Genomic DNA, 15,311 nt, shown 5'->3' with positions numbered 1-15,311 from the left:
TTGGGGGGCGGGGAACCTCAGGTGCCAATTTGGTGGGCGGGGAACCTCAGGTGCCGTTTTAGTGGGCGGGGAACCTCAGGGTCCGATTTGGGGGGCGGGGTCACTCGGGGTCCGATTTGGGGGGCGGGGCCACTCAGGGTCCGATTTGGGGGGCGGGGGTCACTCGGAATCCGATTTGGGGGGCGGGGCCACTCGGGGTCCGATTTGGGGGGCGGGGCCACTCAGGGTCCGATTTGGGGGGCGGGGCCACTCAAGGTCCGATTTGGGGGGCGGGGCCACTCGGGGTCCGATTTGGGGGGTGGAGTCACTCGGGGTCCGATTTGGGGGGCGGGGTCACTCGGGGTCCGATTTGGGGGCCGGGGGCGCACTTACTTTTGCACACTCGGGGCCGGGGTGCACTTACTTTTCACCCACGGGACCGGGGTGCACTTTTAACCCACGGGACCGGGGGTGCACTTACTTTTCACTCACGGGACCGGGGGTGCACTTACTTTTCACACACGGGATCGGGGTTTCACTTTTCACACGCGGGACCGGGGTTGCACTTACTTTTCACACACGGGACCGGGGTTGCACTTACTTTTCACACACGGGACCGGGGTTGCACTTACTTTTCACACACGGGACCGAGGGTGCACTTACTTTTCACACACGGGAACGGGGGTTCACTTTTCACACACGGGACCGGGGGTGCACTTACTTTTCACACACGGGACAAGAGGGTGTCATAGTCACTCTGATGTTTGACTTTGATAAATGATCATGTCCTAAAATGGACACCGTACATTTGCATAGCTGCTATCTTTGGAAGGTCAAGTTGGGGGTAATGGAAAGTTCGCCATTATTTCCTATGGGAAATTTTTTTTAAAAAATGTGATTTTTAAAAAAAACTACAAATTGGATCGACACGAAAAATACTTAGCACACCTCTCGTGGACGCTGGCTTCGAAATGACGCCTCACTGGAGTCTGTGCGTGCAGCGGTTCGGGCCACATTAATTGCTGAAAAAAGCCTAATAAGAAGAAGTTAACCACATTCGGATTACAATATAGTGCTTTGTTCCAAAGCACTATAATAAGACTCATTTATTTGATCCTCTTTATCTACTTTTAGAACTTATGTAAAAATCTGATGTAGTTTAACTCTAATTTATGTAGAAATACACTCTGACAGAAGTTGTCACTTATCCATGTTATGTAAATAAAAGCTTATAACCTGATGTTAAATTCATCCATTGGTTCTATAAATTATTCTTTTGAAAGCTGAAACCCTCCGAAATGTGGTTTAGGTTAAGAAAATAAATTAGCATCAATGCAGAAATATTGATCAGTTAATGGACACAGAATGGTCAGATTTTGGCAAGACAAAAGTTTTGTTGCCTGGCCATATAATGCACCCAGTCCTAGTTTACATCCTTACCTGTGCTCAGTAAATGATCAGTGAATTAGTGTGTGTGTATAAAAAGAAACCCAGCACCCCAGACCTTCACTTGAACTGCAACTTGAGCTCTGACAACATGCCAAAAATCCACCCTGCGACCAAATCCTGGTATATCAAGAGGCTGAACACCAGATCCACTGCAGTGGTGGCTGGCACCTTTAATGTGTCTCAGCGTCAAGTACAAAGAATTAAAAAAAAGATTTGAAGAGACTGGAGATGTTAGACAAGCCCAGGTCAGGCAACCCCGCAAGACAACTGCTCAGGAGGAATATTTGTTGGTTAAATAATCCAAAGCAAGACCCTCTTCCACTGCAGCAGAGCTCCAACAGGCCTGGTCACCCAAGTCCCTGTGTCAACTAGAACAGTTTGTAGGATTCTGTCTCGAAATGGCCTCCATGGTCGAATCAATACCCAGAAGCCAGCACTAAACAAAAGGCAAATAAAAAACCGTGTGGCATTTGCAAAGTCCCACAGCCTGCTAAACAGATGGACGCTGGAAAAGTGGAAGAAGGTGGATTTCTCTGATGAATCTTCAGAATTACACCACAGCTGCCGCAAATACTGCAGGAGACCTACTGGATCCAAAATACACCCAGAAAAGTTAAATTTGGTGGTGAAAAGATCATGGTCTGGGGTTCCATCCAGTATGGAGATGTGCGAAACATTTGCAAGGTGGAAGGCAATATCAATAGCCTAAAATATCAAGAAGTATTAGCTACCTCTTATATTCCAAATCATAAAAGGGGTCAAATTCTGCAGCAGGATGGTGCTCCATCTCATACATCCATCTCTACAACAAAGTTCCTCCGGGCAAAAAAGATCAAGGTGCTCAAGGACTGGCCAGCCCTGTCATAAGACATGAACACCATTGAGCATGTTTGGGGTAGGATGAAAGAGGAAGCTTGGAAGACAAAACCAAAGAATCTAGATGAACTCTGGGAGGCATGTAAGACTGCATTCTTTGCTATTCCTGATTACTTGATTAATAAATTGTATTGTTGAACCGCATGTATGCAGTCCTTCAAGCTCATGGAAGTCACACAAAAAATTAAATATGACTAATAGCACCACAACTTCATTTACCAATGTTATGCAACAAATATTTGTATTTTAAGTTAATTATTTGTTTGAATATCACATTACTTTCTGTGGGCGACAAAACTTTTGTCTTGCCAAAATCTGACCATTCTGTGTCCATTAACTGATCAATATTTCTGCATGGATGACAATTTATTTTCTTAACCTAAACCACATTTCGGAGGGTTTCAGCTTTCAAAAGAATAAGTTATTCAACCAATGGATGAATTTAATGTCAGGTCATAAGCCTTTATTTACGTAACATGGATAAGCGACATATCTTCTGCTCAGGACTGTATGGAAAATTCTGAAGGGTTCACAGACTTTCAAGCACCACTGTACATGTATATCCCTTATTGACAGACATCATTGTCTGATTTTCCTGCATAGCAGGAAAACTCCCTTAGCGTTTGCAGAGAAGTTAGTCATGATTAGATTTTTCATTTTGAAATGGTTGATGGTTTTAGAGTTTGGATACTTGATGTTGCTGAATTTAAGAAATATAATATATAGTTTTTTTTGTTAAATTTACATTTAGCTAATTGCTAGAAAAATGTTAATTTTAAAAATACATGTTTTTTTTCTTCTAGATGTGCTCCAGAGCCAAGTACATCAATATACAGATCGAACAGATGTTTATTTTTTATGTTGTTTCACCATATGGACTCTTATCATGGATCTGGAAATTGCTGAAATTGTAAAGACATAAGTGACATTCCCAATTGATATCAATGCTACTGTACCAAGCACTGGGAAATAAGTATTGTATCAGGTGCGCTGTCTACATTAAACTGAGCAATGCGGAATGAATCTGGATATTAAAGTGAATATGAATTCAAAGGCACTTACTGTTGGATATCGTTGGTGATAATGTGAGTAAGTTGCAGATCCTATTCAATACCAGTTACAAGTAGAGTCTTATAAAAAATAAAGGATAAAGGAAATGTGCGCTCTTTGTAACAATTACACTTGTGGATGAAACAGAATGGTGAGATATATATGAGTGAGTATCTCACCATTCTGTTTCATCCACAAGTGTAATTGTTACAAAGAGCGCACATTTCCTTTATCCTTTATTTTTTATAAGACTCTACTTGTCACTGGTATCGAATAAGATCTGCAACTTACATCATCACCAACGATATCCAACAGTAAGTGCCTTTGAATTCATATTCACTTTAATAACCTTTCTCACGGAAATGCCCCCCCTCCAGGCCCTCACTCAATACCTTCATCCCAATCAATGATCTCAGGCTACAGGGTGCCCGCGTCCCCCCTGACACATCACCCCATCTCTTGAAATGCTGACACTGTGAAGCCAAAAAATACAACCACGGATTAGGCAATGCCACCCCTCCCTCCGTCTTTGGTCTCTGTAGAGTTTCCTGTTTAAATCTGGGGCTCTTTCCACCCCAAATCAGCTCGCCAAACAAAGATCTAATCCTCCGAAATCTATTCTGCGATATCCAAATAGGGGAGTTGTGCAGCACATAAAGTAGCTGCGGCATCACAATCATCTTTATCAGGTTTATCCTGCCGATTACTGATAAATGTAACTTTATCCACGCCTGGACCTTAGTACGTATCTTACGCAGAAGAGGTGCCAAATTCAGTTCCTCAAAACTAGTCAAAGGGAGAGCGATCTGGATCCCCAAGTATTTAAATTTATCAACTAGCCTGAACCTTGTGAAAGAGTCCCCCCCCCACCACCATCACCACAATCCCCATCTATCAACATCATATTCGATTTGTCCCAATTGATCCTTAAGCCCGGGTAACTCCTCAATAATGACTTCCGTCTTAACCAGGGTCTCCTCAGAATCCTCCAAGAAAAGCAGAATATCATCAGCGTATAACGCTACTTTTTCTTCTGCCTCCCCGTACATAAAACCCCTCACCTCCCGGGACCCTCTGATCTTCGCAGCGAGGGGTTCCACAGCCAAGGCAAAGAGCAGCGGGGACAGAGGGCAGCCCTGTCTAGTACCCCTAGACAAAGAAAAGGTCTCAGAGAGAGCGTCATTCACTCTAATTTTGGCCACCGGAGAAGAGTACAACAGTCGCACCCAGGAAATAAATTTAGGTCAAAGCCCCATTCGTTCCAGTACTGACCACAGATAACTCCACTCCACGCAATCAAAAGCCTTATGGGCGTCTAAGGATACCACAACCCGTTTACCGACATTATCAGAAAGGATTTGCAAATTTAAAAACAACCTTCTCAGATTGAGTGCCGTTGATTTGTTGGGCATAAAGCCTGATTGATCCGGGTGAACCAGTCTGTCAATCACCCTGGACAACCTATTTGCCAAAGCTTTTGCCAGTATCTTAATGTCGGCCGTCAAAAGTGAGATTGGTCTATAGGATTCTGGTAGTTGTGGGTCCTTGTCGGCCTTAGGGATAACGACCACAATAGCCTCTCTCATTGATAAAGGTAGCTCCCCTCTTTCCAATGATCTATTATACACTTCCGACAATCTGGCCAACAAAGTTTCTTTCAGTACCTTATAAACCTCGGCTGGAATACCATCCGCCCCCGGAGCCTTACCCCCAGCAACCCCCGCCAAAGCGGCCCCCAATTCTTCCTCCCCAATCGGCTCCTTCAACACCTCACATTCTTCTCTGCTCAACCTTGGCAGGTCAATCCCCTCCAAGTAGCCCGTCATGTCCTCAGCCCCCCTCTCCACACTAGAAGTATATAATTTATCGTAGAATTTCCTAAACACTTCCAGAATTTGCTCCCCCCGAGTAACCAATGTTTCATCCTCCGTCTTAATGGAGTAGACATGCGAGGAGTCCCTCTGTGCAGACGCCACTACCGAAAGTAAATGCCCCACCTTTTCCCCCTCTGAATAGAAAGATGCTCTTTGAAAAGCCTGCAATCTCTCCGCCTTTCTCAAATATAATTGATTGACCTCCTGTTGAGCCTTCCTCATTCGACTCTGAGACTTCCTAGTGCAATGGGCCCCCAATGCCGCCTCAGCTGCCTTCAGTTCCTCCAGGACAGCTTGATCCTGTACTCTAGTCCTTGTCTTGTGTCGTGAAATGTCCCGAAACAAAATGCCCCTTAAATACGCCTTCATAGTGTCCCATACTACATGACATCCGCACTACCATCGTTAATCTTAAAAAACTCCTCTATCTCAGCCCCCACCCTTTCCATGTCCAAAAGTTGTAACCAGGAGGGGTGAACCTTCCATCCCATCTTCCGTGATCCAACCTGTTCTGATAGCTTTAATGAGACCTGAACTGGACTATGATCTGATAGAATCCTGGGATTATATTCCACCCCACTTAACAGTTCGTTCATCCCATCATTACCCAAGGCGACATCGATACGAGACATAGAACCATATGTGGTCGAGTAACAGGAATAAGAATATGTATTAGCATTGCGAACCCGCCATAAGTCAATCCAGCCTATTTCTCTAAGATAGTTCCCAAAAGGAGTGCCGTTACCGTCCCTGCGTAGCGGAGCGTGATTACTCTTATCCCAGTGGTCGTCAGCAATGTTGTTCACATCTCCCACCACCAGAAGGGGAACCCCGACCCACCCTCTCATATGCTCCAAAATCTCTTGAATTTTCTTACCAGAATACGGCAGGGGTATATATAGTGAAACAATGCAAATCAAAGGGTTACAAATTTTACACACTAAAAGGACATACTGACCATCTTTATCAGTTTTTACCTCAATTTCCTCAAATGGAGTACTTGTATGGATCAAAACGGACACCCCCCTTGCATAATTAGAGAACGTCGAGTGATACGCCCTGCGCACCCATTTTTTCTGTAACATATCAACTTTTTCCTCCACTAAATGAGTTTCTTGCAGGCATATCACCGAGGGCCTCTGTTTCAATAGGTACTGAAATATTGCCGCACGCTTAGTAGCATCCTCTAGCCCCCTAACATTCCAACTTATAATATTAACATTCCCTCCCATTTCCTTAACGAAAGATATAAGATGAGAATCGTCTCTCCCAGGTCTCCACCAATGACCTCCTCCACCCCCCCCCCCCAACAACTAAACCAACCTTCCCCATCTGAAACTCAAAATAACTCAGATACTCCGAACTTTCTTTCTCCACATGAGAACTGAGAGCACTTGATATACCCTAGAACTAGGTCCTTTACCATCCATCTCTCCCCCTCCCACCGCGACCAATATGAACTATTCATTGCGCCGCTGAACACAATACTGTGACCGTTAGGTGCAATTAGACCAACTACACCAGTCACATTCAAAAAGAACCCCTCTCCCAAAGAGAGGCAGAACCAGTAGAGTTATAAATCTTCAGAATCCGTCTCAACGGTTCCGATCAGTGCCAATTTTCTTGGCGTTAGTGTCCAGCCATTGCATCGCCTCCTCCGGACTTTGAAAAAATTGAACACGGTCCAGCGCCACCACCCTGAGCTTGGCTGGGTAGAGCATTGAGTATTTTAGGTCCAGTTCACGGAGCCGTCGCTTGACTTCACCAAACTTCATTCTAAGTTTCTGCACCGATGCCGAGTAGTCCGGATACATGGAGATCCGATTTCCGTTTATGCTCAGGCCATCACTGAGCCAAGCCTTCCTCAGTAGGGTTTCCCGATCCCGGTAGTCCAAAATTTTTGCCAATATAGCTCGAGGGGCGGAGCCAGGCGGCAGAGGACGAGTGGGGACTCGGTGAGCCCTCTCCACCGAGAAATGGTTGGTAAGGTCTGCTCCTCCCACCGAGTTCTTAAGCCATGCCTCAATATATTCAGTGGGGTTGTTTCCCTCCACCTTCTCCGGCTGAGACATGGTTTACATATGGTAAACCATTGTATATCCGTTATATTTTTATATGTCCTTCACTAATAATATTAGTAGTGTGTGTGTGTGTGTAAAATTTGGGAGCTGTAGGTGTTAAATTAAAGGATTAATTCATGGGAAAAATCTGGCGTGGGCTCCCGCGCAATTTTCTCCGCCAGAGAGGGAAAGCCAGTGACTGAGGGCAGATATTAATAGCCTAGAGAGGGATCATGGTTATTACCCCCCACCCCTTCCCCCCCGGCTAAGAACATCTGCCCCCAGCCACCCCAGAAAAGGCACATCTGTAAGGCTGCCGTCACACTAGCAGTATTTGGTCAGTATTTTACATCAGTATTTGTAAGCCAAAACCAGGAGTGGGAAAAATAGAGGAAAAGTATAATAAATGCAGAAGTGGTGCATATGTTTCTATTATACTTTTCCTCTATTTTTCCCACTCCTGGTTTTGGCTTACAAATACTGATGTAAAATACTGACCAAATACTGCTAGTGTGACGGCAGCCTAAGATGCGCTTATTCCGGCACTTAGCCTCACTCATCACTCTGCCCTGTAGCATTGGCATATGGGGTAATAAGGGGTTAATGTCACCATGCTATTGTAAGGTGACATTAAGCCTGGTTAATAATGGAGAGGTGTCAATAAGACACCGATCCATTAATCCAAGTCTGAAAGGGTTAAAATACACACACATTAAGAATAAAATCTTTTAATGAAATAAACACACACAGGTTTTAACATCTTTATTTTACTCTCAATCCAAGCGAAGCCCTCATTCTCCTGTAAAAAAAAATTCCAAAATAAAAAAGCAACACTATCCCATACCTGTCCACCGTACTGTCAAGTTCCACAGAGTAATCCATATCTGGGGGCATTTACATTTTACAACCGGGAGCGCTGCTAATGCGGCCGTTTCCGGCTGTAAACGACTGGGGAATTAATGAAATACAGGGAGCGGAGCTTCTTTGACTAGCGCTGCCGTCACCGAAGCTGGCATTTTCCCAGGCTGAAGAGTTAATTTGAGTTCATGCCGCAAGGGGGCGCAACTTCGGCGACGGCACCGCTAGTCAAAGAAGCTCCGCTCCCTGTATTTCATTCATTCCCCAGTCGTTTACAGGCTGATGTTTTTAGCCGGGGGAGAAATAACCATGGTCCCTCTCTAGGCTATTAATATCTGCCCTCAGTCACTGGTTTTCCTTCTCTGGAGTTTTTTCTGAAAATTAATCCTTTAATTTAACACCTACAGCTCCCAAATTTTACACACACATACACTACTAACATTATTAGTGAGGGATATATAAAAATATAACGGATATGCAATGGTTTACTGTATGTAAACCATGTCTCATATCCTGTCGGGTTCGGTAATGATTTAGCAAAAGCCGACAATTGAATTACTGGCTATTCTGCTATCTAGCTCTGTATGAAATATATAATTTCACGAATATTTGAGGCCATGGATCCATTATGTGTCCATTTTGCAAGCAGGAGAGAAAATCTCACCATACGGATGTCACACGGATGCTTAGATGCAAGAAAATCGCATCATCGCACTGCACACGGATGACATATGGATCACTGTTCAGGGAACATTTCTGTAATTCTTGTCTGTGTAAAACGGACTGATTTTTTTTTTATACGTCTTGTGTGACGCCGGCCTAAGAGAGGTATTGACACACGTAGGGACCCATCAGTCTTTGAGACCACCTTGACGATGGTTGATGGGCAGATATAATTTGGCCAAATTTTATGCTAAGCGTCTTTTTTTTTTTCTAATATTCAAAAGCAGCATTGCTATTCATATTTTATAGATTTCACATTGACATGCTTTAGCATGATAGAGTGCAACCTTTTTTCTGTATACTCATGGATATTGTCACAAGTTTACCGCTACAGAGAGGAGCCAGAAGACCACTCTGTCTGATTGCTTGAGCTCCTGCACTGATTAGAAGTACCTCATCATCAAATTAAACAGTGCAAGTTTCTTCTAGCAGGGCAGGGGTTAACCTGTTCTGCTGAAAGCTCCTGGAGGCTTTTCTGCTTTGATGATCTCAGCTGTTCAGTGTTGGTCACCCCACTCGGCAATGTTTATATACTCGCCTCTGGCAAGCTGGTACTGTCAGAGTTAGTTCTTTACTGCCTGGTTCGAGAGATGGAAGTGTTGCTTCTTTGCAAAGGCATTTTGGAGTGTTTTTCAGGAGACTGTTGTTGTGATGATATCTCTGTGTGCATACCCTCATCATCTCCTATTTGGTTTTTCCCTCCCTTTACTTTCCGGTGTTTCACTGTGTTAACTGTGTTATTTGTGAGTGCATAATTGTATGATTTGGATTCTCATTTATCCCTGTATGTCTTCTCTTGTTAGTCTATTTTTCTTTATTCATATAAAAAAATACCCCCCTCCCGCACCATAGGTTTGAGCCTGCTCTGCTCTCATTGCCAAGTGATTAAAAGTTGCCCTGAGAAAACCCTTTCCCCCTAATTTTTCTGACATTCTGGAAAAAAATTGCTCTTCATAAATCAATTGAATTGAGATATTCCAAATTTAATATTAACTTTAAGAAATACAAAAAGAACTGGAAATGCTGGCCCTCCGTTTTTACTTGATCTCGCCAAAATCTTTGAATTCTTGTTCTCTTGCTAATCCTGGTACTTTGTTAATAAGGAACTAGTTTATTTTTCTTGTTTGATTATATCTCTATCTGACTTGTGTATACATTTTACAATGACAATGTAACCTGAGTTCTCCTCCTTTATTTTTCCTTTCATTTACCTTTCCCATCTTCCCTCCCGGGAGCCCTTTTTCCATTCCTGTACTCCTTTCTGTTCCTATCCTTCCCCATATTTACTTTATTTAAAAATTATTTGAAAGAACAGTTGCCGTGAACACAACATACATAAGGGTGAATACTGACACATCACCAGTCAGTTTGGGGGTAGGGGCAGCACAGCAGAGGTGACCATGCTAGGAGAGGAAAGCTTATTACAGGGTTTGTAATGTGACACAGCTAAACTCCCCTACTCCACACCGACTCTTACCAGAGGTTAGACCAGGAGATCAGGGCTGTCTATCATTCTTCTCACAGACTGGGAAATCTGCTCTAAGCTATGGTGGAGGCTTGTTATTTTTCTGCTGTGTTGCTGCCTGCTTATGATTGGTCAGCATCATACAGAGAGAAGAAGTGCCTACCTCCATTGGAAAACTCTTAACTTTTATTAAGTCCAACTGGTATTATCTCTTTAGGTGGAAAATACTTTGTCTTGCTAATATCTCTGCAACGGAGAAGCAAAATAAAAAGTTTTATTCAGCTTTGCTGCTACTCTTACATTGTGTGTCCAGTTCAACATAAAAATTTGATGACCGTTCCTCTTTTCAGCATTGCTTTACTTATGTACTCAAAAATGACAGACATGTTATGTGGAATGCTTTTATTATCAATTAATTTGTAATCACATCATGATTAGGCATTTATTATATCACACTTGTCATACAAATACTGCAATCAATTATTATTAATGTTAATTTTATATTCTAAAATATATTGTTGGCATGATAAACCACAGTGAAACATACTGTAGACATTCTGCTGCTTTAGAAAAATATTTCTAGTCATTAAAGTCAGAATAGTGGATCCAAAGGTTAAAGGGGTATCTTGTGGATAGGTGATAATTCGTGATGAGCGAATGTACTTGTTGCTCGGGTTTTCCCGAGCACGCTCGGGTGATCTCCGAGTATTTGTTAGTGTTCGTAGATTAAGTTTTCATCGTGGCAGCTGAATGATTTACAGCTACTAGACAGCTTGATTACATGTGAGGATTCCCTAGCAACCAGGCAACCCCCACATGTACTCAGGCTGGCTAGTAGCTTTAAATCATTCAGCTGAGGTGATGAAAACTTAATCTCCGACCACTAACAAAAAATATTCGGAGATCACCCGAGCGTGCGCGGGAAAACCCGAGCAACGAGTACACTCGCTCATCACTAGTGATAATTTATTCCAACCACCCTTAAGCTACAAGAACACAGTTTTTGAGCTAGTAAAGGCTCTCGCTCCTGACGTATGCCATCACATAGGCATACACTGCACATAGGGTTCCATTGTAAAAAAAATATATATATATATATGTATGTATACACACAGTGTACACGTTTGAAGTGTTTTTTTTATAGTCAAGTTCAGTGTTTTGCACATTCAATTGGAAAAGGAAAAGTATGGCAATGAATAATGGCTTGACAAGACCAAGAGGATAATCTTGTGGCCTCCATTTGGCACATAGTGACCTATGGATGAATGTAGGACTCATGACCCTGCAGGTTTTCATAGGAAGATAAGTGACCTATGCTTTCAACTCACAAACAAGAACTAAAGCAGCTCCCAATACTTGATCTAAACCTCAATAATTCTGAAACTAAACAAAAGTGTCTGATCACTGTGGGCCCCACGAATCACAAGAACTGAGGTCTCAACCCTGTTTCTCTTCACCTCAGCTTGGATGATGCAGCACTGGTGGCTGCTGCGCTATAATCAGACTATAGCACTGGCTGATGGCCGAGTACAGCTTTATCTCAATCCCACCGAGATGAATGTAACAGTCACGAGGCATCTACTGTATGCCACCACATTCAATTTCAATTGAAGTGAGAAAGAACAAGATCAGGACCCCTGTGGCTGGTATTTAGTGTTACATCTTCTTTTAGGTTGTCCCAGCTTCATATTACTGAACTACACAAGCAAACACGTGTATAACACAAATATGCAAAAAAGAACCACACCTTCTACATAGTAGGCACTAAAACACGCAATAAATAATGCCTAAACTTCACATGGAGGATTTATTGTAGGGCTCGTACACAAGCGGCTCAGTGTATATGCAATGTGCGTAGAACCAAGGACGCTATCATGTCCAAAGAGATTAGGAATGTTTTCGTGAAAAGTTCTTTGGAAAACGCATCCTGGTTTCACAAGAAAGGATATAGTAACCTCCTTTACGCTAATATATACTTTTTACACACTGAACAATGAGATACTTGGGTACATGTGTCCTAATGGTGGCCAGAAACCTATAAATGCGGTTATGCAGGTGACTGGCCCACAGATATCCTCCCCAAACAACCAAATCCACATGCACTCTCATCTCAGAGGGAAATGGGCCACCGGCAGACACCTCTGGCAGCAACTTTTCTCCCATGAGAGCAAAACAAATTTGAAATTGGTTGGTTCAGTTAATGTTCATCCAACATACACTCCTCAACATTGAAACTGCAACACCAAGAAGGAAAAGTCGTGAAGCTATAGAAATCACAGGCTCATATAGTTACATAGGTTGAAAAGAAGACATATGTCCAAACTTTCTCCACAAGTTAGACACTTTCTATTGCTGGATTATTTATAGCCCACAATGCCTTTTGTTGTGAGAAAAGCAGCTTGCTCTTTTTTAAATGCTAATATAGTATCTAGCATGAATAGACATGTTAATGATACACAAATGATGGAAAAGTGAAAACTAAAATTTCAAAAACATCTCAATTTGTTCAGTATCGAGTATGATCACCAGACACAGTAATACACACACCTACACGCATTGGCACGCTATCAATGAGGTTATTAATGGTTATCTGATGAATGGTCTGCCAAGCTAAATGCACTTGGACAGGAAAATCATTAAAGGGAACCTGTCACCAGTTTTGTGACATAGCAGCTAAAAGTATCACCGTATTCAACGTCCGCTATTCATTCCCTAAATCCTTATATAACCCCCTGACTCCCCTTGTATACTCCCGAAAAACCTTTTTACTTTCTCCTGCGCTGTATGGTAATCTTCTCAGTCCGGTCTTCTCAGTCCCGCAGTTGCATACTGCACAGAAGAAAAACACAATATTTCTGAGCAGGCGGATATGTCGCATGGTGACGTGGATCGGTATCCATGTCAGGAGGACGGCGAGCAGAAGCTGGGGGGACGAATGCAGAGGCCCAAAACCACGCCCATTTGACCGGACTGAGAAGATTACCGTACAGGGCAGGAGAAATTAAAAAAGGCTTTCAGGAGTATACAAGGGGAGCCAGGGGGTTCTAAAAGGATTTAGGGAATGCAGCGCAGACTTTGAATAAGGTGATATTTTTACCTGCTGTTTCACAAAACTGGTGACAGGTTCCCTTTAAGATCCGTTGCTGACAGCTCCGTCAGCAATTGCAGACCAATGACGTTCCAGATGTGTTCAATGGGAGACAAGTCCTAGGACGCTGCCGGCCCTGGTAGCAGAGTTAAGCCACATCGGCTGCTCGTGGCAGTACCAGCAACATGCGGCCTGGTGTTGTGGAGTTTAAAAATGACTCCTGGGACATTTTTACATTCCCTCTTGAAGGCTTCTTCATAGTGCTGCACACACAGTCTCCAAGTCAATCTCTGGTTATCCATGCATCCAAGACAAAAGTGGGACTCATCGCTGAAGAGAATAGACCTCCATTGCCATCTTGCTCTGCACCATGAGTAGTAGCATTAGGTAAATGGAATATATGTAGCTGGATGTCGGGCTTGTAGTTCAGTGTCATGAAAATCTCTTCTAATGGTTTGTATAGACGCTGTTATAAATGACATCAAGCGTCAAATTTCAATTGGCATACAGAATAGAACACTACATGCATTCTTTGAATCTGACGAAACCATGTGATCAACGATATGAAGGGGTCTTTATGAGGAAACGCCACACCAGTCCTATTCCTGGGATTATGGTGTGGGGTTGCATAAATGTAGGATAGCTAAACTTCTCTCAGCTTCATTTCAGGTATGCCAACAGCTCAGAATTACATTGATTTGGTAATGGCCATTTATCCAAAGTGTCCCAATTGCCGGTTATCAACTCGACAATGCTAGGCCACATGTTGCTTGTGCTACTGTGAGCAGTCTGCATGGCCTAGATGTGCTACCACAGCCTGTAGCGTCTTTAAACTTGTCTCCCACTGAGCACATCTGATATGTCATTGGTCAGCAATTTCAAAGGGAGCTGCCAGCAGCGGATCTTGATGATTTTCCTGACAAAGTGCATTCAGTGTGGCAGAACCGTCTTGTGACAACCATCAATAACCTCACTGATACACACTGTGGTTGCTAAGTGTGGGGATTTCTACTCAAGTGAATAAATCAAGATGTTTTCAAAATGTAGTTTCCTTTTTTCATAATTTAAATATTAACATGTATCAGTTCCGTGATTTTCATAATTTCAAGGTTTTTCCTTCTTGGTGTTGCAATTTTAATATTTAGGAGTGTATTTAGCAATTTTTGCACTTAAAGGGTTATTACCAATTTAGCAAGTTCTTACTTATCCACCAGAATGAATGATAATTTTCTGAACATTAGCGGTCCAACTGCTAAAACTCCACCAGGCTAAAGAATGAGGATCTGCAATGCACCATTAAAATGGAGCAGTGGCTATTCATGCTCGCTACCACTTGCCTATGGGTTAGCTGAGATAGTAAAGTACATGGCTATTTCTGGCAGTGCCATAGAACATTCTTTAAGCGATCGAGGGCATGCGCAGCCATCAGTCCATTCCAACGGAGAATTTCAGAGCCATATCCTTGGAAATGGTTGGATCCCAGCAGTCATATGCCCTGTGATCAGTAAGTTACCACTAGTAATGAGCGAACATGCTCGAATAAGATGTTCGAGTCCCCGCGTTTGCATGTCTCACGACTGTTCGGCAGCAGCAACACATGCAGGGATTACCTAACAAACAGGTGATCCTGCATGTGTTTTGGATGTCTAACAGCTGTGAGACATGCAGCCGCGGGGACTCGAACATAGTATTCGAGCACGCCGAAGTCACTCTCTTAGCACTCGAGCATGGATAATGCCTTATCCGAGCACGCTCACTCATCACTAGTCACTAACTATTCTGTGAATAGGTCTGTCGCAGCTGCCTATTCCCCTCTTCCTAATAACACACACATGCTTGGCTGAGAGTGCATGTAAATAGGGAGGGTTGATAGAAACAGCTGTAGATCA

The 15,311-nt window shown here is 43.1% G+C and overlaps 1 protein-coding gene across 2 annotated transcripts in view; it reads left to right on the top strand.

The window, feature by feature from the left end:
• Window positions 1-3,348, top strand: part of CEBPZOS (CEBPZ opposite strand) — a 67,891-nt gene extending 64,543 nt beyond the window's left edge. For both annotated transcript variants that reach the window (XM_069769094.1, XM_069769096.1), the window contains one exon: window positions 3,108-3,348. In XM_069769094.1, the coding sequence (XP_069625195.1) occupies window position 3,108 (1 nt within the window). In that variant the 3' untranslated portion in view covers window positions 3,109-3,348. The remainder of the gene's footprint in view (window positions 1-3,107) is intronic.
• The last annotated feature ends 11,963 nt before the right edge of the window (window positions 3,349-15,311 follow it).

Source organism: Ranitomeya imitator, chromosome 5, assembly GCF_032444005.1.
Source record: "Ranitomeya imitator isolate aRanImi1 chromosome 5, aRanImi1.pri, whole genome shotgun sequence".
Lineage (NCBI taxonomy): Eukaryota > Metazoa > Chordata > Amphibia > Anura > Dendrobatidae > Ranitomeya > Ranitomeya imitator.
This window is presented reverse-complemented; position numbering and strand designations above follow the sequence as displayed.